Consider the following 27,688-nt stretch of genomic DNA (forward strand, 5'->3'; position numbering starts at 1 on the left):
AGCTTTTCAGATTTGAAAGGTTAGCAAATGAATTATTGTATGTTCAAGACTAAAATTTCGAAGAAAGGTCAGGACTAAAGTTGGGAACTGTCAGGATACAGTGAAAGCAGAGCAGTAGACAATATGGCTCAAGGAACTTTTGAAGAGAGAAAAAAGTTCTCTCCCTCCTTTCCTTCTGGAGGGTGACATCTATCTCAAGTCCCGTCTGCCCAGATAGCTCTTTTGTCACTAACCTGGGCAATGTCCACCAGCCCCAGAACTCCTGTAAATCTCCTTTCCCCCACATTTTTTCCCCCACATTTATAATATAGTAATTATGATGTTTGTTTTCACTTTCCAGGTAAACTCTAAGTTCCTTTGCATTTATATACACTTTTTCCTCTCATATACATTTTTTTCCTTTTAAGCTTCCTCAGTACTTATATGTATTAGACGTTCATTGCACAATAATGATTAGAGTCTTATTTCTTTTTTTCTGCTTTTTGTTTTTTGGTTGTTGTTGTAGCATTTATTTTGAAGAAGTTTTCCCTGTATGTTAGTGGGATGTTAACTTCTCTATAAAGAATTTATTCTTTGACTTTATTGGTCCCCTCCCTTGTGTCTCACCTTCTGCTGGTGTGCTGTCCTACTGCCATCAGGTGGGTCTCTCCTGATATCCTGCTGTTCTCACTCTGCCCCAGCAATGATGCCAATAGTGTGTCTGCTGACACTTAAATCCTATAGGAACATAGAGTCCAACTGCTTCATAGAAAACTAAGGCCCAGAGAGGGTTCATCCATATTTGGTTCAGGTCAGTGTGGGTCCTGGTTTCAGATCGGTGCCAATTCTGTGCTTTCCACTCAGGCTTACTGATGTTTGTTTAGCTTCTTTCCTTTTAATTTTTTTTCAGATTTTGGGATGAAATTACTGACTTTTATCACATTAAAATTTCATTAGGATTCTGTTTTTGAGCCCAGTTCCATCCTATTCTACTTCAGATTGCACTCTCCTTTTCACCCTGTTGTGGTGCGTTTGTTCCTAGACATAATCAGGAATGACGCCAGGCATAGAAAACATTTTGCCATGTATTAGGGGAAAATTTACTGTTTGTTTTATTGTGTTGAATGTTGCCAGTATGGATCCACATAATCCATTTTAATTGATTTTTGGGTAAATATTATTCTCAGTTTTCTTTACTTTCTCCTCACCTCCTTAGCATGGTTTGCCACTTAATTTTTTTTTTTTTTTTTTTTTAACCAGACACCATGTAAGATGCTTTAGGACTTGAGACATGGTTAAGGTGTAGTTCCTGCCCTCAAGGAGCTCTGCGTCTAGTGGAAGAGACAGACATTTTAACAGGAAGTTTCTAGCACTGGCTGGGTTAAGATGCTTTCAACAGTAAAGGCACAAAAGTGTGTATTGGAGTATGTGAGAAGAAAAGATTAAACTTGAGTGGGGACTCTCATGAAGTTGCCAGTATACTCATTTACCATTGTGTATTTAGCGCCCACATTCTCCTTGCCTGAGGTGATTCTTCTTTATATGTAATACAAAATTTTAAAATAAAATTTAAAAATAAAACTATATATACACACACACATATATGTGCATATATATATATATATATATTCTTTATATATTATACAAAATTTTACCTGACTTTTGCCTCACTCTAACTCAGTCTTTTAATTTTAATTTTATTATGATTTGAATAGTATCAAAGCAGAATGAAAGATTTATGGGGCTTTTTTTCAGAAGATGAACAAGAAAAAGTATGAGGATGATTGATGTGTATGTCAGTGTTTAGAAAACCATAGGAATTAGGGAGAGAGGTCTGTAGCATATCAGGAAATAGGAAGCTATCTCACCAGTTGCTGGAAGTGGTTGTTCAGACTCTTGGTAAGTGTGCTTTCAACAGATGATGCTTAAATCACAGTGTGTGCCCGCACACAAACATGCACACACACCAGTCTCTCTGCCTTATTAACCATTTATTCCTAACTCTGTTTTATTTGATGACTTCCTTTACCTTGTTCCTTTCCAAATATTACCTCCACTGGGACCTAATTAGAACCTCTCAAAATTCACAGAACATGTGGGTTCCAAATGTTATCTTTAGGCATTACGGAATATTACAAACTAATTATGGTTATCCATTGTGTATACAGGTATATAAATAGCTTTTCTGCCAGATCTGTTGTCAGGCTGCAGTGAGAAAAGTCAAGGAACTAGTTCTTATTAGCTTTTGAATTTCAAAGGTATTTTCTCCCCTAGAGTAATAATACTGCAGGTTGAGACTTCGCAGGTTCTAAAGTAAGTGTCCAAAGGCGGAGTTTACCTTTTTATTAAGTTAATGCCTAACTCAGCACTGAAATTGCTTTATGATTTTATGCAGAAATGACTATTTCTACTAAGCAAGCTTTTGTAGAAAAGACATACTTTGATACCCTCTGCTGTGTTGAATAGCCGTGTTTAGAAAAAAAGTTTAATTCAATCTCTAGCACACTAAAGCATTTTAAAGGATTTTTAAAAGCAGTTGCTCTCTTAGAGAGGTAATTGAACATTGTTATTTTCATTTATATTAATTGTTTCATTGTTATTTTATATATTAATAATGTATAAAAATTTTTAAATGACCCTAGAGTTGGTTTGAGAAGAATGACAACACAAAAATGCTGTGTAGGAAAGAATACTACCTTTCAAGTCTGAAGACCTGGGTTTTAGTCCCAATTCTGTCTGTGACTTGATCTGTGGGCCTTAGAAAAGTCAGATCAGACACCTGAGTCTCATTTTTCCACCTTAAATAACAAAGGAATTGCAAAGCTTATATCTGGAAGGCAGATTGGTCTGCCAAAAAATTGGTCCTCTCTTTTAAAAATTTTTTTAAGTAAAGTTGCAACATTATATCAAGCTCAGACCATTTAGGAGGGAAAATGTCACCCATAATTCCACCACCTTGATAAGTACAACCTATCATTTTTGTATATTCCCTTCCAGTCTTTAGCTATTAGGCAAAAATTACCATAGTGCTATGTATCATATACATGTATGGCATCATATATTAAGCGTTTTCTGTACTGCTGCATATTCTTGAAAGATTACAATTTTAATAACTGTTTAATATTTCATTGAGTGGTTATGCCATATCTTACTTAATTATTCCATTATTTTTATGTATTGCTGTGATTGACATTTTTATGCATAAATATAGCTTAATTCGTCAAAAATCTTAAGCATGTTGGAGGGTTGAGATCTCAGGGTCAGAGGTTAGCATTTTATGGTTATTCAAATTCCCCGATGACTTGTGTTCTACAAGGGATGTTTCTGTAATTGCAGCAGGAATGTGTGAGTGGGTCAGTGTCTCCCCAGTGGTGCCAGCATTAGATACGTTGTCTTCTTGGTACTAGTATTTCTTTGGTTATTGTGAGGTTAAACGTGTGTCCTCATGTCTCATGTCTAGTTATGTTTTGTTTATGGCATTTGAAAATGAATACTTTGTGATCTATGGGAACCTCTTCACAGCAAAATGAAGAATCAGTATTTTAATGAGAATTGTACATGACTTGTCCAAAGAGGTTCTAGAACTTTTTGAGTCATATGAAGGAGCCCTTGAATAAATTGAAAGACATACCTTATTCATAAATGGACATGTTAAGGTTGTTAAGTAGTTATATACCCCTACATTTTATGTAATCTCAGCACAACTTTCAAGTTAATTGTTTTTGAATCTTAACAAAAAAATTCTAACATGGTCTAGATAATAAACAGGCAAAACAGCTAAGAGAAATTTGAAAAACAAGAGTAATGAGGGACAGGGACCAGCCTGGCCAGATGCTAAAGTAGATTATAAGGGAACCATAATTGAAGTGGTGAAGTGTTGGTGCTGGAATAGATGAAGGCCATTGGGGTGACGTAACTCACCCAGAAACAGAGCAACTGCAGGTCGAATTCAATATGCAATAAAAGGACCACCTCGAAACATTTTGAAAAGGGAGGGTTCTTTTAATGGCATTGGGATAATTGGTAGGCATTAATGAAAAAAGAGTTGTATCATGAATATGTATCAGAATAGACCTTGCTATGAATTAAAGGTCATGTTAAAAAAAAAGACAACTAGAGAAATGCTTTAATAAATGAACAGATTGATTATATCTTTAGTAATTGTAAATAATAACTTTTTAAAATTTAGAACTGGGGTTTACAAAATTTTTCTGTGAGGGACCAGGTAGCAAATATTTTAGGCTTTGAGGCCAGAGTGTCTCTGTCACAACTACTCAACTCTGCCATTGTGGCACCAAAGCAGCCATGGACAAGTCACACATCTAATAAAGAAATAGAGAACACATCTGTTTGTAAGAAGAAACATAATATTGTAAGTGTCAGTTTCCTCACACATCTGTTCCCAAAGTGAATTTTATGTATCTTTTAATTTTTTTGCCAGTATGTGAAAAGTAGTATCTCCTTGCTATTTTAATTTGCATTTCTCTACTGTTGAAGTTGTGTATGTGTATTTTTATTATTATTATTATTTGCTATATTTGTTTTCCATTGAGGTCACCTCTTCAGTGAATTACAAGTAGGGTTAATTTATCTCACTTATTTTATCTTCTTGTCACTTGATGTCTCAAGGCCCTGGAGACCTGTGGTATCTCCCGACCAGTGCAGACTAACAGGGTACCATTTGGCGTCACGAATTATAACTCTTCCTGTAACTTTGTGCTCAAGGGCCTGGGACTTGATTTTCAGTTCAGTTCTTACCCGTGTCCTAGGCTAGCTACTTGCCAATAGACTGAGGCTGGAGGACCACTTTGTTTCTCCATCCTGAGTGGTGCTTTGCTGCTTCCAGCTCCTTTAGAGTTAGTTGTTGTCTGAGTATTACCTGAACCTACCTATGCCCTTTGGGGCCTGAAATCCAATTGTGGGCAAGATCTACCTTTGCATTTCTGTCTGTCCTGGTGAGAAACCCTAGAGCTCGAGCCTCCCTCCCTCCAATTGCACTCCTTTAAAGAATGATCAGAATTATGTTTCACTCCTGAGTGATGATGGTTATTTCTGTTTTCCAAGAGATATGAATGAGAAAATGGTGAAGTGACTTGCCCAGAGCCACACAGAGGTTCTTAGAGGACACACACGGTGAGATTATGATAGGGACTGAGGTGGAAGCGTCCTTTTCTTGGTCCAGGGTCTCCATGTCCTGGGTGAGCTGCCATCACAAAGGCTGCCTCTGCCCCTCCCTGCAGTCTTTCCATTGTTGTGTGTGCTACAGGAACTGAGACCGTTATGACAGAGCCAAGCTGGTTTCTCTTCTCTTTTGGACATCATTGTTTGTCACAATTCTGAACAATATTTCTTCCTCCTGTTTATAAAATTGTAAAATCATGGCTATATTTATATTTCCTTTTGCTGCGAAGTACCATTCACAGCTTTCCTAGTAAATTCCTTTACTAATAATCTTTCTTCATATATATGTATCATCTGCTGTTTATGAAATGCTCTTGTTTCCTGTGTTACACTTAACCCTCATCAACACCTATGAGGTAAGCAGGGCAGAGATTGTTGTCTCCATTTTACAGATGAGGAAACTAAGGCCCAGCGAGGTCTGGAAGGCCCTGGCCTTAGACTGCCCTTGGAGCTGGTAGCAGAACTGCCTTTAAATGCATGACCTTGACTCTGCTGACATTTTTCTTCCTGTCCACGAAATTGCTTCTCTTTTATGAGTTTCAGGGATTTTCTTGTCCAAGACACGAAGAAACTGGTGACTTTTCTTGAGAGATCTAAGCATTATTGCATTTGCCTAATATTTCTTTCACGTATTGGCCTGAGTACTTTCAGAGAAGATAGTCACATGTAAATATTCCCCTTTTTTTTTTTTTTCAGTCAGTGAGGCAGACATTTTCAGAGAAGACAGAGACCCTGAAGAAACTGTGTTTGTTCTTTGGTATTCTTAACAACCATTGCAACCATGAGTTTGGATTTTTTCCCTGAGGTTTTCTAGTTGTAGGCTGCTATAATGCTTCACATTTGGGGCTCAGTGATTCCTGTTCCTATTTTAACTCTATGAGGCTTTTGTGTTATGTGACCTTTGTGCTCTGACCTTCAGATTTAGGGAACTGAAAATTTAGGAAGTTTTGTTAGGACTTGAATCCAAGTAAATTCCCTTATGAGTACAAAGACTCATAGAACTGTGGAATGTTAGAGTTTCAAGGGACTTTCATCCATCTAGCCCCCTTGATTTGAAAATGTGGCCAGTTAGTGATAAAATGGAGGCTAGGTTGCTGGCGTTAGATTAGGCTCTCTGCTGGCTTGTTGCATGTCGCTTCATACTTCCCCTGCTGTGTCATGTCTCTTCTTACCAGTCTCTGAGCTCTGAGAGGGCTGGCACTGTGTCTACCCTGGGCATGGCTCTGCTCCCTAGTGAAAATCAGAGGGCTTTGCATAGGCACTCAAGGTTTCTTTGCACAGGGAGTGATTTGAACCTGTCTCTTGTTGATAAAATATCATTACTGTCTATTGGCAAATGGAATTTTAAGGGTATGGAGGTGGGGTTTAGTCAGGGTTTACTCTGGGAAGCAAACCACTCTAGATATTTGGAGCAGAAAGGTTTTAATGCAGGGTGTTAGGTGCTTCAAAATCACTGGAAGGATTGTATAGAGCCGGCTATAGGCTGAGCTTCCAATAGTAAATCTCAGAACCACATAAAATTACTGTGTGCGGGACAGCAGAGTCATGAGGCTGCCACGGGACTGCCGTGGTCAAGAATACGGCACACTACTTGTGAACCAGAGGTTAAGAAGCCGCGATCGGGAAGGTAGTAATTGGACCCTTAAAACCTGGAGTCCACCTGCTGTCTCTGCCGCAGCTGCTTCTTGACAACCACAAGGTTGAAGACCGAATGTTGGAATGTGGATGCAGAAAAACCCTCTGTCTCCGTGACCGTGTTTCCAGCAGACAGCAAGCCAAAGTGGCAGAACGTGGCCTCCATCTTACTTTCATCTTCCAAGTCTCAAGCTGGTACATATATTTTGGCAAAATCTCTTTTGCAATCCAAGCCTACCCTGCCAGGCAGCCTCTGCAACATGGCAAGGTTGAGTGCTTATCCACCATTTCCAACACAGTGAGGGTTATTGTTGTCACATTTGGGGCATGCCTTCCATAAGGCTCTGTGTGTAGCTGATATTAAATTGAGGATGGATTAACAATTATGTTCCATTAGATCTCTATTTGTCAGTGTAATTAATTATATAACAGAAAGGAAGGCAAGAGTTTTACTTTAGGGAATCCCTAAGGGGAATTCCTATTTATCAGAAAAAATGCCATAAGGAGGGAAGATCCTGAGCTGGGAGAGTATTCTAAACTGTTTTGGTTTCAAACATCTTGGAAGGTACTACAAGGAGACATGCAATTTTATGATACAACAGTGCTTACCATGTCTGGGGGGGAGTTCCGTCTTTGGCATGGGTTGTCGACTTTCCACTTTGAATGCTTCGCCTCCTCCCCCGCCCCTGTGGAATATACGTTTTGAATTTCCAAGGGAAATCAGTATAAAATAGTTTATTTAAAGTAAATTAAATTGACATATAGCCTATGGGCCAGCACTGAATTCTTTTGACTTTGTTTCCCTTAACTTTCCCCCAGACCCTATTTAAAAATGTAAAACATTTATAAGTAATCCCCTCCATCTTTACTCTTGTACCCTAGTGAATACATTTGGACACACTTTATTTCTGTTTCTTGCCCACTCCCTAATTTTTCCTGTTCCAAATTGTCCTTCTACTTGAAACAGAGTAGACATAAAATCACTGGTAATATTGATAGTCATGGGGACAGGAGTGGGCAGGTGGTAAAGATATAATTGAAGTAAATAATCTGATTTTCTTGGAAAAGGTGATATTCTTTACTTCAGGAGAAAGAGGCTGAGTGAGTAGGGTAGTTGATACTAGCTTCTTCTTGATTTCTCCTGTATCCTGTATTTTTCTACTCCTGTGCAGTCATTCTGGTACCTTCTTCCGTCCTTACTGGGAAGCACGTGCTTCTGGAGCAGGGAAGCCCCCAAGACCTTCTCACTGCTAATTGCTCTGCCCTCTTAGCAACTGCAGTAATAGACTCAAAGTTGGAAGGTCTTTGGCCATATGGAGCCTTTGGGAGGGGACCCTATCATATTCAGAATTCTCCTGGACTCAGTGACCAAAACCTCATTATTGCTGTTATAAGTAAAGGGACTATATATAAGGTATTGTCTAAATGGGGACACTTCTGAGAGTGAAAAGAGACACTGTTAATAATTACACTGAAACAGCAGGCATAAATTGGATGTATGGTCACCCTAATTATAAGGAATTATGGAGAACAGTGCTTGAAATGTGAACTGACATGATTCAGAAGAAGAGTTTAACTCTTTATATTCCCAAATCTTTAAGTTTCCCTTCTCTTTTATATAATAATCACATGCTAAGCACTGATGATGGGACAGGTTCTGTAGTAGGCACTAGGAAAATAAAGGAAGATACCGGCCTGTGTTCTTTATTTCCTTACAATCACTGTAAGATTTTAGAGCAGAGGGTTTTCACCCTGGCTCATAGCATAGTTCTCATTGGAGGGCTAAGGAAGTAATACGTTTTATACTTCCCCCACAAGTAAAGTGTATTCTGCCGAAGGACGAAGATCTAAATACATCCGAGGAACTCTTTTATCAATTTGTCTATTTTATTCTTGGGATTTTCTTAAAGATTTGGCATGAAGAAATAATTTTTTGCCAAAGAAAAGTTTGAAAACTACTGGTTTGAGATTTTAAATTTTATGTTATTGTTCTAAAGCTATAAGGCTAGTTGGAAAAAAAGGAAGAATGGGACTTAGAAAAAGTTACGTACGAAACTAAAAAAAAATATTTTAAGTATCTGGAGGGCTTCCATGTATAAGAGGGCTTGTGATTCCAAGGAAAAAGCAGGGCTGATCGGTGGTTCTTAGGGGAATAGTTTTCAGCCTCACATAACTTTCTAGCAGTTAATAACTTTCCTGCCATGGAAGGGGCTGCCTTGTGAGGTAATAAGTTCCTTGTCATTGATTTGGACAAGCACACTCACAGAGGGTGATTAAGTATCAACTTCAGCTCCATATTAGAAGAAATAACTTCATTAACAATTTCATGCTTCTTGGATATTAAAGCTTCTGTATTCGTAAGTCGTTAGCTACTGCCTTACGTATGTCTAAAGTGCACGTGTATGTATGTGTTTTATTTCCCCAGAATATTAGCCAATTGAGTACATTCTTCACACATGGCATTGTCTTTTTTGCATGGTAGTCAGTAATTAATAAAAATGCAGAAGGCATAACGTCAGCACTCTCATCGAAAGAAATTTGAAAGGGAATAACATCCACCCATGTCATTCTGAAACTGATCCGAAACAGCCTGGCTCGTTTTTACTCAGCGGCTATTGGTCGATGCTCTTACAGATTTTGTCTCTGTTTCAAAATCTTGAAATAAAAGTGGAACAGCTTCCAACATGACTTAAGAAAAAGGTCACCAGTTGAAAATGGTTTCAATTGTTTTGCTATGAAATGTGAAATTGGAAAACTAGCCTCTCTTACATAATTTGAATTTATAACACATTCTAATGAGAAGCCTGCCTGTTTTTCATACCATTTCAAATACTGAGAAATTTCTCCAGGCTCTTGGATTGGTGTTAAACGGAAATTTTTATTTCAGAGCATATAATGCATTGAGTCTCTTTCTTCTTTAAAGCTGTATCTTAAGATCCTTAAAGGTTGAAAAGTTGTGCCTCTTCTTCCTCCCCCTTTATTTTTCCAGTGACTGGGCATTTTAATTTAATTTAGCAATATCCTTACATTTTAACCTTAGAATGAAGTAGATTTGGGGTTTAACAGAAATTTAAGATGAAAATTAAGTATTAGAGAAACAAAGATTAATTTGGAAACTTTAACTTGTAATAATCATATTATCCAAATTCAATAATGTTAATTCAAATTATAGCATCCAAACTCTATGCAAAAGCTCTGAACTAGTTTACAACCAGTAATGAGACATTAGGATACAAACAGCACAGTTGACAGGTGACAGTTTTGTGAGCAATATAATGTTTAGAAGGCTGGAGGGCAACAGTTAACTCTATGTCTTGTTGCCATGATTACTCTTGGCAGGTTATATGGTCTGAGCAAACATTGCTTCGCAGTGTCACATATAGTAGTGTCATGTAAATATAGCCTGAGGTTTGTCAGTAGAGGGTTTATATTCATTCAAGACAAAGTGAAATATTTCTACTTTTCAAGATATATCTAAAATAGAGTTTTTTTTCTCTTATTCAGTATAGTTTTATTGGGATATCAAAGTGAATTTGTAATAAAGAAGAACAAAAAAATTATTAAAAAAATTAAAATCAATGAAAACATCCCTCAAGTGCTAGTAATAGTCTCTGATCTGTCTAATGGGAACAATGGACTTGTAAACAGATAGCTAAAATACGGTGTTCATGTATTTTAATACAGGTTTGAACAAGCTGTCAGGGGAAAGCAGACAGTGAGCAGCAATTAACTTGAGGACCTACCCACTTGGCAGTCGGTTTGGAATGAGAGGATTCCAGCCAGATACCACCAAAGAGATTGCTAAGCCTTGTTAGAGATGCTATTGGTGATTTTTCCCATAGTCACTTTTTCATCCTGGTGGAGGGGCAGGGTATAAACCAGAATTTTAAACCCTTATGAATCAGGCACTCAGAATCTCATCTTTGTAAATCCAGATTTCCACTTTTAGAAGTAGACTTACTGAACTCAAAGGGCTCAAAGTATTGTTTGCCCCCTTTTCTTGGCCTTGTACAGAAAAGTCTGCTAGAATCAGAGACTTAAGAGAAAGCTCCTTAAGAGGACATTTTAAAAATAAGCACAGCACACTCCGCAGACTAGCCATACCATTGCAGAACATAGCATGTTGGAGATCATCTTCTTAATGCTCATTATTTTAGAGCTGGAGAATTTTTTTTTTAACATCTTTATTGGAGTATAGTTGCTTTACAATGGTGTGTTAGTTTCTGCTGTATAATGAAGTGAATCAGCCATACATATACATATATCCCCACATCCCCTCCCTCTTGCGTCTCCCTTCCACCTTCCCTATCCCACCCCTCTAGGTGATCACAAGCACTGAGCTTATCAGAGCTGGAGAATTTGAGGTCCAGACAGGGTACATATTTTCTTGTTCATTTAGCCAAGCAGAACCATTGTCATTAAAGGTGACCTGGAGTGCAAAGTTGGGGTCTCATGACTTCAGTGCTGATCTCCAATGGCGTGGGTGCTGACTCTTTTGGAAGAGAAATTCTTTAATCCTATGTCTATTTCAGTGCCTTTTACCCACTCTTTCTAGTTATTATCCAACAATAAGCAAGAGTTTCTCACTTGTTTAGTGAAACTTTTCCACCACAGACACCTTCTGGAAGCAGAACAACGGGGTTGAATCCAGGTGCAACTCCCTGTGACTTCTTAGCCATTGAATAGCCTGTGCTGGCTGTTGTCACCCAGTTGCGGCAAATAAAAGCCCATGAGGTAGTAATTGGTTTGGTTGCATTCTCTCCTTTACCATCTTCTGAGAGGCCTGGTCTTCCAGTGCTGTTGCTTCACTGTCAGGGTCGCTTGTTCCCTTTCCGTGTGATATTCTGAATCTGAAGTGACAGTGCAATGTGGATTATGTCTCTATTCCGCCTCAATTCTTTATCAGAGACAAATGTTTACTTGAACGGACTGATGCTTCTCCCTCTTTCTGCTTCTTAGTTTACTGGCATCTGCAAATGTAGTTGGGTTTTTCTGGCCACCAGCTGTGTTGCCAGTCATAGGGATTGCACCTTTAGCATTGATTTGTATTCGTACTAACTCTGTGCAAGGCAGGTTGGCATTTAACCTGTTGATTCCTGGTCTGCCTCCCCTCACTCTACCGCCCCCAGTCAAGGGGACTCATAGGAGTGAAGACGGTTTTGTAAGAAACCTCAGCTCAGTCAGCTGGCGGACTTGTAGGAGGAGTCATGGAACATGAGGTTTTGGAAGGAATGGTAGCGGGCATCTCATCTTTGGTTTACAGATAGGGAGACACACTGAGGTTCAAAGAGGTCAAGGGACTAAAGTCATAGAGCCAGTTAGTGGCTGTGCTGGAAATCCACCCAAGTCCTCTGCATCTCAGTCCAGTGTTTTTTCCAGTATTTCCATCTGTCTGTCAGATAGTCTGTATAAAGGTTTGGCATTTCTGTAGAGTTGTTCTCTCGTCACCCCTTCCGAGTAATGCCAGCTATCCATGCAGAGAGTGGGGCACTTAGCTAGTGCGGGGCCAGAGTTGCCTGTAAAGAGAAGTGGAGTGAATGCATTGACATTTTCAGCCCATGGCAGATCGTGTTTGCCCTTCCAGCTCTCATCAGAGGAAGAGTGATTACGTTTGCTATTCAACTAACAATTGTGTGCAATTTTCAGCCTGCCTTGTTGTTTAACGTTGTCTTCCCATGCTTCCATCGCACGCCACAACATATCTGCTTCGTGATTACACTGGTAGGGACTTACCTACACCGTTTGGAAAAGGTTTGCCTAAAGTACTTATTTACTTGTGCATAATAAATCTTGATTGATACCTTGGTAATCTCTGAGATCATTCTAAGGTTCCCTCCCACAATGGGGAGGATTGAAGAGACCGGGAAACGGGTGACAAAAAAAGAACAACGACAACAAAAAAGAGGGCTGTGTTTCCTCACTGATGACCTAAGAGGAGAATTATGGGTGATTTGGAATCTCCATGGCTGACTTTTACTTGTTTCTGGCTAGTTCTACAGTCAGGATCTTCCCTAGACTCATGAGTTTGTGTGTAGAGTTGTCATTAGCATTCATGTAATAATCGAGTCACATCATTTTCAGAGGAGGTCACTGTGATCCCAGAGAGAGCAAAGGTTGCGCTATGAGCTCATGGCAGAGCTGAGACTGGGAGCTGGGTCTGAATTCAGAAGATCAGGTATCTTGCAGCTGAGGACCAAGATGTAGAAAAGGATAATTAGCTGTAGTCTAGGGAGGGAAGCACAGTGTACCATTTTAACAGCCTCTTAAGAAAGCAGTTTTGAAACTCTAGGAAGGCACTGACTTTTATACAAAGAGGGAAGATCGTGAAAAATCTCCAAAGGTATAGGACAGTGTTATTTAAATCTTAATTGCTTGTTTAAGTGGAGAAAATGTTGCTAAGGGACACGAATCCTAAACTTAATCGGCTATCAACTACTTCTGATGTTTAAGTCACAAAGCCCCTCAGCCTCTCAGTTCTTCTACCAATAAAATAGTGTTGTTCATACCTGTCTCTTCCTTCAGTGTCATTCATTTATTCAGCAAGCATTGACCAAGAGCCAGGCCTTGCTTGGGTTAATTGCCAAGGGAGATTTAAGGACTGATGCAACATAATCAAAAGATTAAAATAAACACTCTAAGTCAATTATTCCCAACCCTTGAATCAGAATATGTACATAAAGATTCCCAGATGGGTCTAGTGTGCAGTTTTGAAAACCACTTCTTTAAGCTTATAGCACCTGGTGTTAGATAATACCATACAACGGGGCTTGGTTGTTTTTAAAGTTTGGTGAGCTATGTCAATGTTTAAAGAAGAGTACTATCGATTTTAAGCTTTTTTTCTTTTTTTTTTTTTTTTTTTTGGCTGTGCCGTGCAGCACACGGGATCTTAGTTCCCTGACCAGGGATCAAACCCATACCCCTGCCTTGGGAGCGCAGAGTCTTAACCACTCGACCGCCAGGGAACTCCCTTGTTATTGATTTTAGAAAAGAAGCAAAACTTGAGCAAACACTAGTTGTTCTATTTTTGTGGATGACAGTGACTTGTCATTCACATGCTATCTTTAGAGAGGCTTGGTAGCCATTTTTAGTATTAAATGTCACCTTACCTGTAGCCCTAGGTTTTCCCACACATAGAGGAAGGGTCTTGGACGTCACATGGCCTTTTTCAGTTGTTTGTGTTTTCTTGTGTCTGATCAATTTGGCTAGACTTTTGGCTTCATCCATTTGTGATCCTGGGACTCATGATAGTTAGGTTTGATGGAACAAAATAGAGAAGACATTATGGCAGGTAGGATGCAGGAGCTAGGGATGGATGTGAAAGCAAAATCTCCTTTTTCTCAGTGATGACTTTCTTTGGATTGTGGTGTTCTCTTTTTCCTCCAAACATACAGGTAGTACCATGGTGAAGACCATGGCTTTTGGGTCCAAGACTTGTGTCCAAGCTTCAGCTTTGATCTTTCTTAGCTGTGTATCCTTGAGCAAGTTATTTAACTCTTAGAGCCTTACTTTCTTGATCTGCTAAATATGGAGAAAGATAACCCTACCTCATGTAATAGTCGGAATGATTATGTGGCCAGTAGAAAATTGCTTGGCATATAGTAAGTCCTCAATAAACACTTTCTATTTATTGTTAGTCTGTAGCTTTCTTGTACTCACTGAACAGTTAGGAGGAAAAGACAGAAGAGTGACAGAGCGGCAATAAGTGAAACCTCTTAGGTTCTACTTAATTGCTTTGCATTTGATGACAGTTCCTGAAAGACCAGTGCTTAGGGAGCCCCAGCTTTTTAACTCCCATCAGCAGTAGGCATCGTGCTTAGAGGAGGGCCACTTCTCTTGTTTTCCTCTCTTCTGATGGTGTTTGTGTATTTTCAGAGCCTCTGTGTAGATCTTCCCTTTCACTTCTTGCTTTCATGATGATTATATGCTTAGAGTGAAACCAATTGAGAACCAGAGGAAGTAAGAGTAGGGTAAGTTTTGGTCCAGCAAAACCAGCTCTCACCAGTGCTTATCTCTCTGTTTACCATGGGTCTCTTTCTGAGAAGCTGAGAAACCCCAGGGAAATGTTCTAGTTCGTCTGTTCACTAAACTTGTGAGGTTTTCTCAAACCCATTTATCAAAATGAAGGGCTGTAATTAAGATTTCAGAGAAGGAAAGCACTCTAGAATATTAGAGCTGATTGGGACTTTACAGACATTCATTCTGCAAATGAGCATCCTCTCTTGTTAAAGGTCACACTGGCAAAGCTGAGACTAGAGCTGGGGTCATAGGGACTCTATGTCTATACTATTGTATTTATCTCCTTCCTTGGATCCATTTTGCATAGATTAGTTTTTCTTACATAGAGTTTTCACTCCTGTTAGATTCCCGTTCAAAGATAAAAGTTCTAGCTTTTTATTTCTCTGTATAAGACCTTTAAATGAGCAAGGCTCATTTTAACCTTCCAAATCTTTCCCCCAAATATTCTTAAGTCCCTCATTTCAGTTCAGCTGGTCTGCTGCCTTCTCAAAGAAATGCCTTGCTTCTTCCTTCAGTTCACAGAATTTTCAGGCATTGTCTTTTTGCTTATTCCCTTTGTCTTTCAGAGCCCCCTAGCTTTCAAAGTACCCCTGTGCTAGATCCTGTGACATACCCCAATTGGTTTTTTTTGTTTTTTTGTTTTTGTATACTTTGTGTTGCCCTTTTTCTCTTTTCACATATAAAAATATATCTTCCTCAGGTAGGCTTTAAACTCCTTGAAGACAAGATGATAATCTGAACCATCTGAATACAGGATGAGACTTTGCTTTATCTGGAGCTCTAGGGCTTGGCAAATAAATTTACTCATTTATTAAATTAACGGACATTTTTATTGAGTGCCTATTATGTATTAGGCCGTGAGGTTAGAGCATGATAATTACTTCTGCTCTCAAGGAATGAAGAGTTTAGTTTGTGATACAGGCAAGCAGAGAGGCAGAGTGACATGTGATGAGAGTGATGACGGCAGTATCCCAGGTGCTGTGGAAATGTAGTGAAAGGGGACATAGCTTGAACTGGAGGATGGAGAATGTGAATTATGTCTTCAAGGACTAGTAGGAAGTGATGCTCAGATCTAAATGATACATAGTACATGAGACATCATTTTTAATCGAGAGGTAGCTTGGGTGAAGGGGAGCAGAGATAAAACCTAGAGGAAATGGATGAATTTCCAGCAGAATATAAATACTGAAAAATGAGCTCAAAAGAAGTCTAAAACTGCTACAATTATTGTAGAAGTTCTTGGAAATATGATTAAGCTCTATTATTAAAGAAAGTTTCATATCTAGATGGCTTTACACTGAATTCTGATAAACCTTTAAAGATCAGATAGTTCTAATCTTATCATTAAACTAATCCAAACAGTAGAAGAGGATGCAGAACCCCCATATCAAAACCTAATAATGATAAGTAAAACAAGTAGAGGAAAACACTACAGAATGATCTTACTTAGTATTATATGTACAGAAATTCTATGTAAAATAGAATATTTAATTCATCAATATACCAAAACACGACAACTGTGACTGAGTAGGATTTTTTTCTAGTACTGCAAAGATGGTTCAATATCTAGAAATCTATCAACACAATTCATTACATCTCTAAATTAAGGGAGGGAAAAAAGAGATGATTCCATCAGTGGATGCTAAGAAGGGAGATGAAGATTCTAGAAAAGGAGGAGTAACCAAGGAGATCAGCATTTATTCATTCACCCATTCATGCATAACATATTTTTCTAAGGGCTTCCTGGCCAGGCATTGTGCTGGTATAGTGAGACCACTTAGGAACTTCCAGCTTACTGGGGGCAGATAGACAGGTGATTAAATAGCTTACATGTGGACTGTTATTAGTATGAAACAAGAGCCTGGGAATTAAGCTACTCTTTCTGGAGGGAGCTAGGGAAATGTTCACAGCATCAGAGACATTTCAGCTGGGTCAAGATAACAAAGAGGAGGGGGGGTGTACTTGGTAGAAAGTAATGGCATTGTAGATGGTGGACACAGAATGAGCAAGTCTTCAGGGTCATTAAATTTCATTATAAATCCTGGGAGTGGTGTCACCGGGCCATTGGTAACATATAGAAGAAAGGTTTGAGAAAATGCTGTTAAGGTCTCATGCAGACAGGTACTTGGCCAGACCCTGGCGCTCACTGGAGGTGTCACTGGGGTTGCCTCCGTGGAGAGTACAGTGGAAGGGTGATATATGGTGCTGGGGATAACTGAAAATATGGTGGGGTCCATGGTTTGCACATGGATGCTTACATTTTCATTTTTTATATTCTCCCAGAAGTTTCCTGTTCCTTTATATCTGTAGAATTTCTGAAAAGGCCAGGATTCTACAGTCAATTGGCAATGTGCGATTGCTCTGGAAACGTGCCTCTTTGCTTTAGAAATCACTGTATCCTATATTAACCCATTTTGAAAGTTTCTATTTTGGAATAACTTGAGACTTATAGAAAATTTGCAAGGATAATATTAACCCATTTTTTAAAAAAATCCACAGATAAAATTTATACTACAAATGTGCAGGGCATGTTAAAATTTTCAAATCTTAATCTTATCCTACTTGTTCCCCACTTATACTCACTTTGGTCTTGTTGAGAGTAGAACAGACACTTTATTCCCTTTTAGTAGAAAACTGAGGCTCAATTAAACAAACAAAACCAAAATTAATGTTTCTCAACCCTGAGAGATGAGCTTGGTTTTGGTATCTAAAAAAAAAAAAATCTCCAAGACTTCTAAATGTGCAGCCAGTTTTAAGAACCAGGAGTAAACCAGATTCACAGTTGTTTTTCTGTATTGGTTTTGTGCTGGGCCTTAATGGTGGTTTAGGGATGTATAAAATATGGTCCCCGCTCTTCCAAGGAACCTACAATTTACCAAGTGTCTGTGTACATTAGCATGTGTACAAGGTGCAGGGGAGGAAAATAAGGCCCTGCAACCAGAGTGAAAAGCCAGTGTCCCCACTGGCTTAAGTAACAGAACCCTCCTGATTCCTAATTTAGAGGCTTCCTCATTGCTTCATGTCGTCCTCTTTGATTGAGAGACCTACACCTCCAACAATTTTCCTCCCCTCACTTTGCTTAGCAGTTGACAGTATATAAAACACTTTAATGTTGTCATCTCATTGGTTGTCATGAAATTCTGTGAGTTAAGGAGGACAGGGAACAGGGGAACCTGGGACAGCGGATAAGGGCAGTGGGGCTGCTCAGGGTCATGTCACCCCTCCTGGCGTGGTGTAATGCTACCCAGGCCAAGCTGGGCCCCATCTCTCCCCCTCCACCCCATCTCTCCCTGGCCATGCCACGTGCTGAGGCCTTTATTTTTTCCTGCATTTCCAGTTTTCTTGGTTGTTACAGACATCTGGAGGTAATCATGGAGCCCTCTCAATTAATTCAGTCCAATTAATAAATTATGGGGTGGATTTGGGGCTGGGAGAGGGTGAGGGAGCCTTCCGGGCCTCCCTGTGCTGGAGAGCTCTTGCAATCAGACTTGGAGAGCCCTCCTCAGTGGCAGTCTGTGAGGCTTGGCCCCAGCCTGCAGGCTGCCTGTAGGGGTGGTTGGCTTACCCTGACACCAAGACATCGTTTTTCTTTCCTCGCAGAGTGTATTTTAATCCCAGTAGGATAGCCCCTGGACTGGCTGAGTTCTTCCTAAAGGTCCTGTATGGCATCCGCTCAGCAGAGTTCCTGAATGGGTGTTATGCGGGGCTGCCCTGTGCGTTACAGGGGTTGAATATTTTAGCCCCTGGCTACTAAGTACCAGTAATTGTCCTAGGCATTGCGGCAAACGGTGTCCCTCCTTGCGATTTCCAAGTGCCCCTTGGTGAGGAGCAGTACTGCTCCTGCCAGAGGGATCATTTTAAATGTCCTGCCTTGCGTTAGTCATGCCCTTGTTTCAAGAATAAACCTTTGGGGGTTCCTTAATGCCTGCAGAATAAATTCGGACTCCTCAAGCTTGCATGCAAAGCTGTCAGTGCTTTGGTTCCATCCCTCATTTTTAGTTCTTTTGCTAGCTACTTTTCCTTATTCCCCCACAGCCACGCTAAATTGAAGTACTGTGTACTTTTCTGCTCATGCGAGGTTGCCTCCTTTGTTCGGGCCCGACCTCTACTCAGCACTCAAGGCCCAGTCTGAAGGTTGCCTCATTAATGAGGTCTTAGTTCTGCTCCCTGCAATAAGTGATCTTATCTTTTTCTACATTCCAGCAACACTTTATTTTTTTTTACCTCCTTTAGATAATATCACCTCATTTAGGTCACTTACCACCATTTAATTGATGTGGTAATCATTTTAATAGATTATTAATAAAATTGAAGCTTTTTTCCAACCTTGCTAGTATAAGATTCTCCTACCATAGAAACTTCTTAAGGTTAGGGACCATTTCTTACTCATGTCTATTTCCTGAAGAGTCCTAGGCACTAAAATAGGTAACTGTTGGAAGAGAGGAATTCCAGATTGGTTGAGGGGAGTGTTCAATTTTTCTCCTCCTCCAGTTAAGGCAAGTTTTTCATAACTCTCCTCCTTTTTTTCCTACCCTCCCCTCCCCTCCCCTCCCCTCCTCTCCCTCCCTTCCCCCCTCCCTCCCTCCCACCCTTCCTTCCTTCCTTCCTTCTCTCCTTCTTAGAGTCCTTTTTCAAGATTTTATTAAGTATGGATTAAGAAGAAGTAATAACAAAGTGAAGTATATTGTCTTCATTTTTGTGTTTCTTTAAAAACAACTGTTGGTTTCTTTTAAATTCCAGATTCAACAATGTCTCACCCATCTTGGCTGCCACCCAAAAGCTCTGCTGAGCCCCTTGGCCATGTGTCTGCACGGATGGAGACCACCCATTCCTTTGGGACCCCCAGCATTTCAGTGTCCACACAACAACCACCGAAGAAGTTTGCCCCAGTCGTTGCTCCAAAGCCCAAGTACAACCCATACAAGCAACCTGGCGGTGAAGGTGAGTGAAGGATTGCAGAGGTGGGTGCCCCAAATGGGAGAGTTCAATACAATAAAAAGTGATTTGTAGTACAAAGTTGTGTTGGAACAAGGTAGCTCAAGAATTTGTGGTGTGGTTATCATAGTGTATAGACTGTCAAAGGTTAAAAAGCATCAAGTAACCATCCAGGCAGCTCTTCTTTTGGGCATAAAGATTGAGATCTCTTAGGGGCTATATGACTATGGTTATACAGTGAGTTCGGGCCAGAGCTAAAACTAGAACCCTCATCTCTTCATTCATAGCTCAGTGCTCTTCTACTGCTGTATCCTCCATCCCCATCCCACCGTCTTATAGAAATGTGTCTAGCACCCAGTCGTCCCTCCCTCTTACCGTTGGAGGTGTGTCCAAAAATGCTGCCAAACAGTGGACTCCCTTCTGATGTGAAGGGAATAAAGACAGGGTTTCTTATAGAGAAGGAGGCAGAGGTGTGAGGAGGTCTAGCAGGTATGACAGTCGATGCACACCCGAGGGGCAGGATGGGGCAGGTCCTATCTCGTGTTGGCGTGTGTGAGAGGGAGGAGAGAAGCAGGTAATGGGTGCACTTCAGACCCCTCCTCGAGGGGTCAGATTCACCACGAGTGCTGTGAATTCCGGTGAGTTGTCCCCTTGGCCGACTCTTCCTGCATTGAGATGCCCCATCCTCGTCACTGTACTCTGTGAGGTTCTCCCCCTGTCTAGCTGGGTCTCTGGGGACACTGGCATCATCTCTGATCCTCTGCAGCTCTTTGCTCCACTCTTTGTCCTTTCTTAGCATGACACCTCACACCCTTCTGTCACCTGTCACCATCCTATTTGTATCACCTTCTCCGGTGTCTGGACTTGACCTAGATCCGAAGTAATCACTCCCTTCCCTGGGTTTCCACGTACATCCTATTCTGACTATCGACTTCCTACTTCTTTTGTTGTTCCTCCTGCTCTTCTTAATCTGCCGCTACTGACCAGATAGTCCGTGTGAGGCACTGTGCTTTTCACTGTCATTTTATTGCCTTCCCTATAACCCTATGAACTAAGTATTTTTTCACATAAAGCAATGGAAGCTTAGAGAAAAGAGGTGACATTCTCTGTGGTTTTGTGGCTACCGAGTTTCTGAAGTGAGGCTGTTGTCTTCACCCAGCCTGCTATGCTGCCGGTCCTTCTCTTCCTGGCATATGTGGCACTCAGGCCCCATATGATGGTGATACTTCCCTACTTCCTTATAAGAATGTAAGCTTTGTTTCCCCATTTAAGCAACAAGACATGGTTTCTCACTCATCCTTATGTTCCTCTTGGCTCTTATTATGCTACTGTGTTTTTAGTGGGAATGATTGTGTATGGTCAAATGTATGTCTGTATGTTCCTATGTGTATATATATTTGGATGGATGGCGGATGGCTGCATGGGTGAGTGCACTGCTCAGTAATTCTCCTCTTGCAATAAACAGTTTGGAGTGTGGCATCCTCTCTCGAAGCAACTCAGTCTCACTGAATTTCTGAAGTCTTGAGTCTTTCTTGCAATTCTGCCAATCTCTCTTTTCTTTTTAATATAACCTTTTTTGAATACGTAAAGGAAGAAATTTCCCTTGCATATATACATTTTAAAGACAAACATGGATAAAGGTTCATGGATATTCAGACTTTTTAAAATATAGCTCCATCTCTTCATCTGCTGTATATTATGACATGATATTTGTTAGAAGTGTAAGATTTGCTTTCCTTTATATTTAATTTAAATGTTAGTGCATCCTCTGTTGCTCTCAATGTTTTTATAATTCATGATATTTTTGTTTAATTTTTTATACATTTCCTAAAGTTTATATCCATTTTCTTTTTCTTTTTTTGTCCATTTAGAATGTTCTGTACCATTAGTGAAATCCCCAGGTAGTAGGTAACACAGTTTTCATTTACCGCGTGAGTTGATGAGGTCTCGTGTCTCAGCTCACGCCATTGCCATTCTTTGCCCCTGTACATACGCACCCTCAATTTCTAGCCCATAAAGCCTTAACATTCATAGCTTAATTCAGGCCCTGACTTCCAAGAACCTCAGCCACAAAGACAGAGTGTAGAACTAACAGAAATCACACAGTCCACCTTTTGCTGGTATAAAGATGAGAACTGCAGTGCGGAGAGACTGAGTGATTTGTTCAGAGATGCACAGCCTGCTTGTGGTCAAGTTGGTACCAGACCTCAGGTCCCCTTTGTTTGAGTCCAGAGTTATCAGGACCTTGTATTATATTCTACTCTGTCCCTCAGCCATAACCTCTATGCATCTCATACAATCCTTTTCACCACTGTCCTTCTAATAGATTTACTTGTGTATGGTCCTGTCTCCTTTGGAAGCCTCGGACCTTTTAGAGGCTGGGGCTGCCTGACTCATGCCTTTACTCCCAACAGCATCCAGCAGGACACCTGACACCTAGTAGCTACTCAATGATGTTTGCGGTGATAGTTAAACTACAGCAATATGAGCCTGCTTTTCCAGGCACAGATTCGAGCTTCTTAACCACTTTTTAGGCTTTATGGTTCTGTTTGAATTTCTTTTACCTCGTCTCCCCATTCCCTGAGCTTTTTAGCCCAGGATTTGTTTAACCACTGCTACCTTGAAGTTACCAATTACATTTCTCACCTTGGTATTATGTCTGTAATCTCTGGGGTTTGCTTTCTCATTTTTAAATTCTGACTGTGAAAGTAGAAAAAGTACCCACATGTTTTCCACGTCAACTTATATTTATATAATTTTTTTTATAAGGTATTCTGCTAATAACTTTCTCTAAAGGGCTTTGGCACATTTAAGAGTGGGTGTACTTTTTTTCCCAGTTAGTAGCTCTTTAGGCCTTAGGGTCTTTTTATTTTACTACCATTGTTCTCATTTTTCATTGATTTTTCTTTTTCAACAACTTGTGTGTCTTGGAATGCCCCTGCATTTCCAAATGCCTTTTTGTGTCCTGTACTATATGCTTATGAGCCCATATAGATTTTTTATTGTTTTGTCTTCTTGCAAATTTTACCATGTTAAGTGTCTATGTATTTTTTTATGGAATGAAGTTGGTATGTATATACGGTTTTGTCTCATCACGTTCTGTTCTAGACTGATGAGGGCAATAAGATGATGCAGTTTTTCTTTTGGTCTTGAAAGTACTAGCAGTAGTGGTTTTTTTTTTTTTTTAATACATATTAGTGGATATATGTCAATCCCAATCTCCCAATTCATCACACCACCACCCCTACCCCCACCACTTTCTCCCCTTGGTGTCCATATGTTGCTACATCTGTGTGGCAATTTCTGCCCTGCAAACTGGTTCATCTGTACCATTTTTCGAGGTTCCACATATATGCGTTAATATACGATATTTGTTTTTCTCTTTCTGACTTACTTCACTCTGTATGACAGTCTCTAGATCCATCCACGTCTCTACAAATGACCCAATTTCGTTCCTTTTAATGGTTGAATAATATTCCATTGTATAATAATATTCCATTGTACCACATCTTCTTTATCCATTCGTCTGTCGATGGGCATTTAGGTTGCTTCCATGTCATGGCTATTGTAAATAGTGCTGCAATGAACATTAGGGTGTCTTTTTTTTTTTTTTTTTTTAATTATTAGCACCTTTAATTATTATTTATTTATTTATTTATTTATTTGCCTGTGTTGGGTCTTCGTTTCGGTGCGAGGGCTTCCTCTAGTTGCAGCAAGCGGGGGCCACTCTTCATTGCGGTGCGCGGGCCTCTCACTATCATGGCCTCTCTTGTTGCAGAGCACAGGCTCCAGACGCTCAGGCTCAGTAGTTGTGGCTCACGGGCCTAGTTGCTCCACGGCATGTGGGATCTTCCCAGACCAGGGCTCGAACCCGTGTCCCCTGCATTAGCAGGCAGACTCTCAACCACTGTGCCACCAGCGAAGCCCTGGGGTGTCTTTTGAATTACAGTTTCTCTGGGTATATGCCCAGTAGTGGGATTGCTGGGTCATGTGGTAATTCTATTTTGAGTTTTTAAAGGAACCTCCGTACTGTTCTCCATAGTGGCTGTATTAATTTACATTCCCACCAACAGTACAAGAGGGTTCCCTTTTCTCCACACCCTCTCTAGCATTTGTTGTATGTAGATTTTCTGACGATGCCCATTCTAACTGGTGTGAGGTGATACCTCATTGTAGTTTCGATTTGCATTTCACTAATAATTAGTGATGTTGAGCAGCTTTTCATGTGCCTCTTGGCCATCTGTATGTCTTCTTTGGAGAAATGTCTATTTAGGTCCTCTGCCCATTTTTGGATTGGGTTGTTTGTTTTTTTAATATTGAGCTGCATGAGCTGTTTATATATTTTGGAGATTAATCCTTTGTCCGTTGATTTGTTTGCAAATATTTTCTCCCATTCCGAGGGTTGTCTTTTCGTCTTGCTTGTAGTTTCCTTTGCTTTGCAAAAGCTTTTAAGTTTCATTAGGTCCCATTTGTTTATTTTTGTTTTTATTTCCATTACTCTAGGAGGTGGATCAAAAAAGATCTTGCTGTGATTTATGTCAAAGAGTGTTCTTCCTATGTTTTCCTCTAAGAGTTTTGTAGTGTCTGGTCTTACATTTAGGTCTCTAATCCATTTTGACTTTATTTTTGTGTATGGTGTTAGGGAGTATTCTAATTTCATTCTTTTCCATGTAGCTGTTCAGTTTTCCCAGCACCACTTATTGAAGAGACTATCTTTTCTCCATTGTATATCCTTGCCTCCTTTGTCATAGATTAGTTGACCATAGGTGTGTGGGTTTATCTCTGGGCTTTCTATCCTGTTCCATTGAACTGTATTTCTGTTTTTGTGCCAGTACCATATTGTCTTGATTACTGTAGCTTTGTAGTATAGTCCGAAGTCAGGGAGTCTGATTCCTCCAGCTATGTTTTTTTCCCTCAAGACTGCTTTGGCTATTCGGGGTCTTTTGTGTCTCCATACAAATTTTAAGATTTTTTGTTTTAGTTCTATAAAAAATGCCATTGGTAATTTGATAGGGATTGTATTGAATCTGTAGATTGCTTTGGGTAATATAGTCATTTTCACAGTATTGAGTCTTCCAATCCAAGAACATGGTATATCCATCTGTTTGTATCATCTTTAATTTCTTTCATCAGTGTCTTATAGTTTTCTGCATACAAGTCTTTTGTCTCCCTAAGTAGGTTTATTCCTAGGTATTTTATTCTTTTTGTTACAGTGGTAAATGGGAGTGTTTCCTTAATTTCTCTTTCAGATTTTTCATCATTAGTATATAGGAATGCAAGAGATTTCCATGCATTAATTTTGTATTCGGCAACTTTACCAAATTCATTGATTAGCTCTAGTAGTTTTCTGGTGGCATCTTTAGGATTCTCTACGTATAGTATCATGTCATCTGCAAACAGTGATGGTTTTACTTCTTCTTTTCCCATTTGTATTCCTTTTATTTCTTTTTCTTCTCTGAATGCCATGGTTACAACTTCCAAAATTATGTTGAATAGTAGTGGCGAGAGTGGACATCCTTGTCTTGTTCCTGATCTTAGAGGAAATGTTTCCAGTTTTTCACCATTGAGAATGATGTTTGATGTGGGTTTGTCATATATAGCCTTTATTATGTTGAGGTAGGTTCCCTCTATGCCCACTTTCTGAAGAGTTTTTATCATAAATGGGTGTTGAATTTTGTCAAAAGCTTTTTCTGCATCTATTGAGATGATCATATGGTTTTTATTCTTCAGTTTATTGATATGGTGTATCACATTGATTGATTTGCGTATATTGAAGAATCCTTGCATCCCTGGGATAAATCGCAGTTGATCATGGTGTATGATCCTTTTAATGTGTTGTTGGATTCTGTTCGCTAGTATTTTGTTGAGGATTTTTGCATCTATGTTCATCAGTGATATTGGTCTGTAATTTTCTTTTTTTGTAGTATCTTTGTCTGGTTTTAGTATCAAGGTGATGGTGGCCTCATAGAAAGAGCTCGGGAGCGTTCCTTCCTCTGCAACTTTTTGGAAGAGTTTGAGAAGGATGGGTGTTAGCTCTTCTCTATATATTTGATAGAATTCACCTGTGAAGCCATCTGGTCCTGGACTTTTGTTTGTTGGAAGATTTTTAATCACAGTTTCAATTTCATCACTTGTGATTGGTCTGTTCATATTTTCTATTTCTTCCTGATTCAGTCTTCGAAGGTTATACCTTTCTAAGAATTTGTCCATTTCTTCCAGGTTGTCCATTTTATTGACATAGAGTCTCTTGTAGTAGTCTCTTAGGATGCATTGTATTTCTGCCGTGTCTGTTGTAACTTCTCCTTTTTCATTTGTAATTTTATTGATTTGAGTCCTCTCCCTCTTTTTCTTGATGAGTCTGGCTAATGGTTTATCAGTTTTGTTTATCTTCTCAAAGAACCAGCTTTTAGTTTTATTGATCTTTGTATTGTTTTCTTTGTTTCTGTTTCATTTATTTCTGCTCTGATCTTTATTTCTGCTCTGATCTTTCCTTCTACTAACTTTGGGTTTTCTTTGTTCTTCTTTCTCTAGTTCCTTTAGGTGTAAGGTTAGATTGTTTATTTGAGATGTTTGTTGTTTCTTGAGGTAGGCTTGTATTGCTATGAACTTCCCTCTTAGAACTGCTTTTGCTGCATCCTATAGGTTTTGGATCATCGTGTTTTCATTGTCATTTGTCTCTAGGTATTTTTTTATTTCTTCTTTGATTTATTCAGTGATCTCTTGGTTATTTAGTAATGTATTGTTTAACCTCCATGTGTTTGTGTTTTTTCCCCTTTTTTTCCCTGTAATTGATTTCTAATCTCATAGCGTTGTGGTCAGAAAAGATGCTTAATATCATTTCAATTTTCTTAAATTTACTGAGGCTTGATTTGTGACCCAAGATGTGATCTATCCTGGAGAATGTTCCGTGCGCACTTGAGAAGAACGTGTAATCTGCTGTTTTTGGATGGAATGTCCTATAAATATCAATTAAATCTATCTGGTCTATTGTGTCAGTTAAAGCTTGTGTTTCCTCATTAATTTTCTGTTTGGATGATCTGTCCATTGGTGTGAGTGAGGTGTTAAAATCCCCCACTGTTACTGTGTTACTGTCGATTTTCTCTTTTATAGCTGTTAGCAGTTGCCTTATGTATTGAGGTGCTCCTATGTTGGGTGCATATATATTTATAATTGTTATATCTTTTTCTTGGATTGATCCCTTGATCATTATGTAGTGTCCTTCCTTGTCTCTTGTAACATTCTTTATTTTAAAGTCTATTTTATCTGATATGAGTATAGCTATTCCAGCTTTCTTTTGATTTCCATTTGCATGTGATATCTTTTTCCATCCCCTCACTTTCAGTCTGTATGTGTCCCTAGGGTCTCTTGTAGACAGCATATATATGGGTCTTGTTTTTGTATCCATTCAGAGAGCCTGTGTCTTTTGGTTGGAGCATTTAATCCATTCACGTTTAAGGTAATTATCACTATGTATGTTCCTATTGCCATTTTCTTAATTGTTTTGGGTTTGTTTTTGTAGGTCCTTTTCTTCTCTTGTGTTTCCCACTTAGAGAATTATCTTTAGCATTTGTTGTAGAGCTGGTTTGACAGTGCTGAATTCTCTTAGGTTTTGCTTGTCTGTAAAGCTTTTGATTTCTCCATCAAATCTGAATGAGATCCTTTCCGGGTAGAGTAATCTTGGTTGTAGGTTCTTCCCTTTCATCACTTTCAATATATCATGCCACTCCCTTCTGGCTTGCAGAGTTTCTGCTGAGAAATCCGCTGTTAACCTTATGGGAGTTCCCTTGTATGCTATTTGTCATTTTTCCCTGCTGCTTTCAATAATTTTTCTTTGTCTTTAATTTTTGCCAATTTGATTTCTGTGTGTCTTGGTGTGTTTCTCCTTGGTTTATCCTGTATGGGACTCTCTGCGCTTCCTGGACCTGGGTGGCTATTTCTTTTC

The 27,688-nt window shown here is 39.5% G+C and overlaps 1 protein-coding gene across 11 annotated transcripts in view; it reads left to right on the plus strand.

Moving 5' to 3' along the window:
• Nucleotides 1-27,688, plus strand: part of LPP (LIM domain containing preferred translocation partner in lipoma) — a 684,273-nt gene that overhangs the window by 212,067 nt on the left and 444,518 nt on the right. For 9 of the 11 annotated variants that reach the window (XM_068546435.1, XM_068546442.1, XM_068546439.1 and 6 more), the window contains one exon: nucleotides 19,552-19,752. In XM_068546435.1, the coding sequence (XP_068402536.1) occupies nucleotides 19,552-19,752 (201 nt within the window). Of the gene's footprint in view, nucleotides 1-19,549; nucleotides 19,753-27,688 lie in introns of all 11 variants that reach the window. The other 2 variants (XM_068546441.1, XM_068546444.1) reach the window with 1 other exon arrangement.

Source organism: Eschrichtius robustus, chromosome 6 (genome assembly GCF_028021215.1).
Source record: "Eschrichtius robustus isolate mEscRob2 chromosome 6, mEscRob2.pri, whole genome shotgun sequence".
Taxonomy (NCBI): Eukaryota; Metazoa; Chordata; class Mammalia; order Artiodactyla; family Eschrichtiidae; genus Eschrichtius; species Eschrichtius robustus.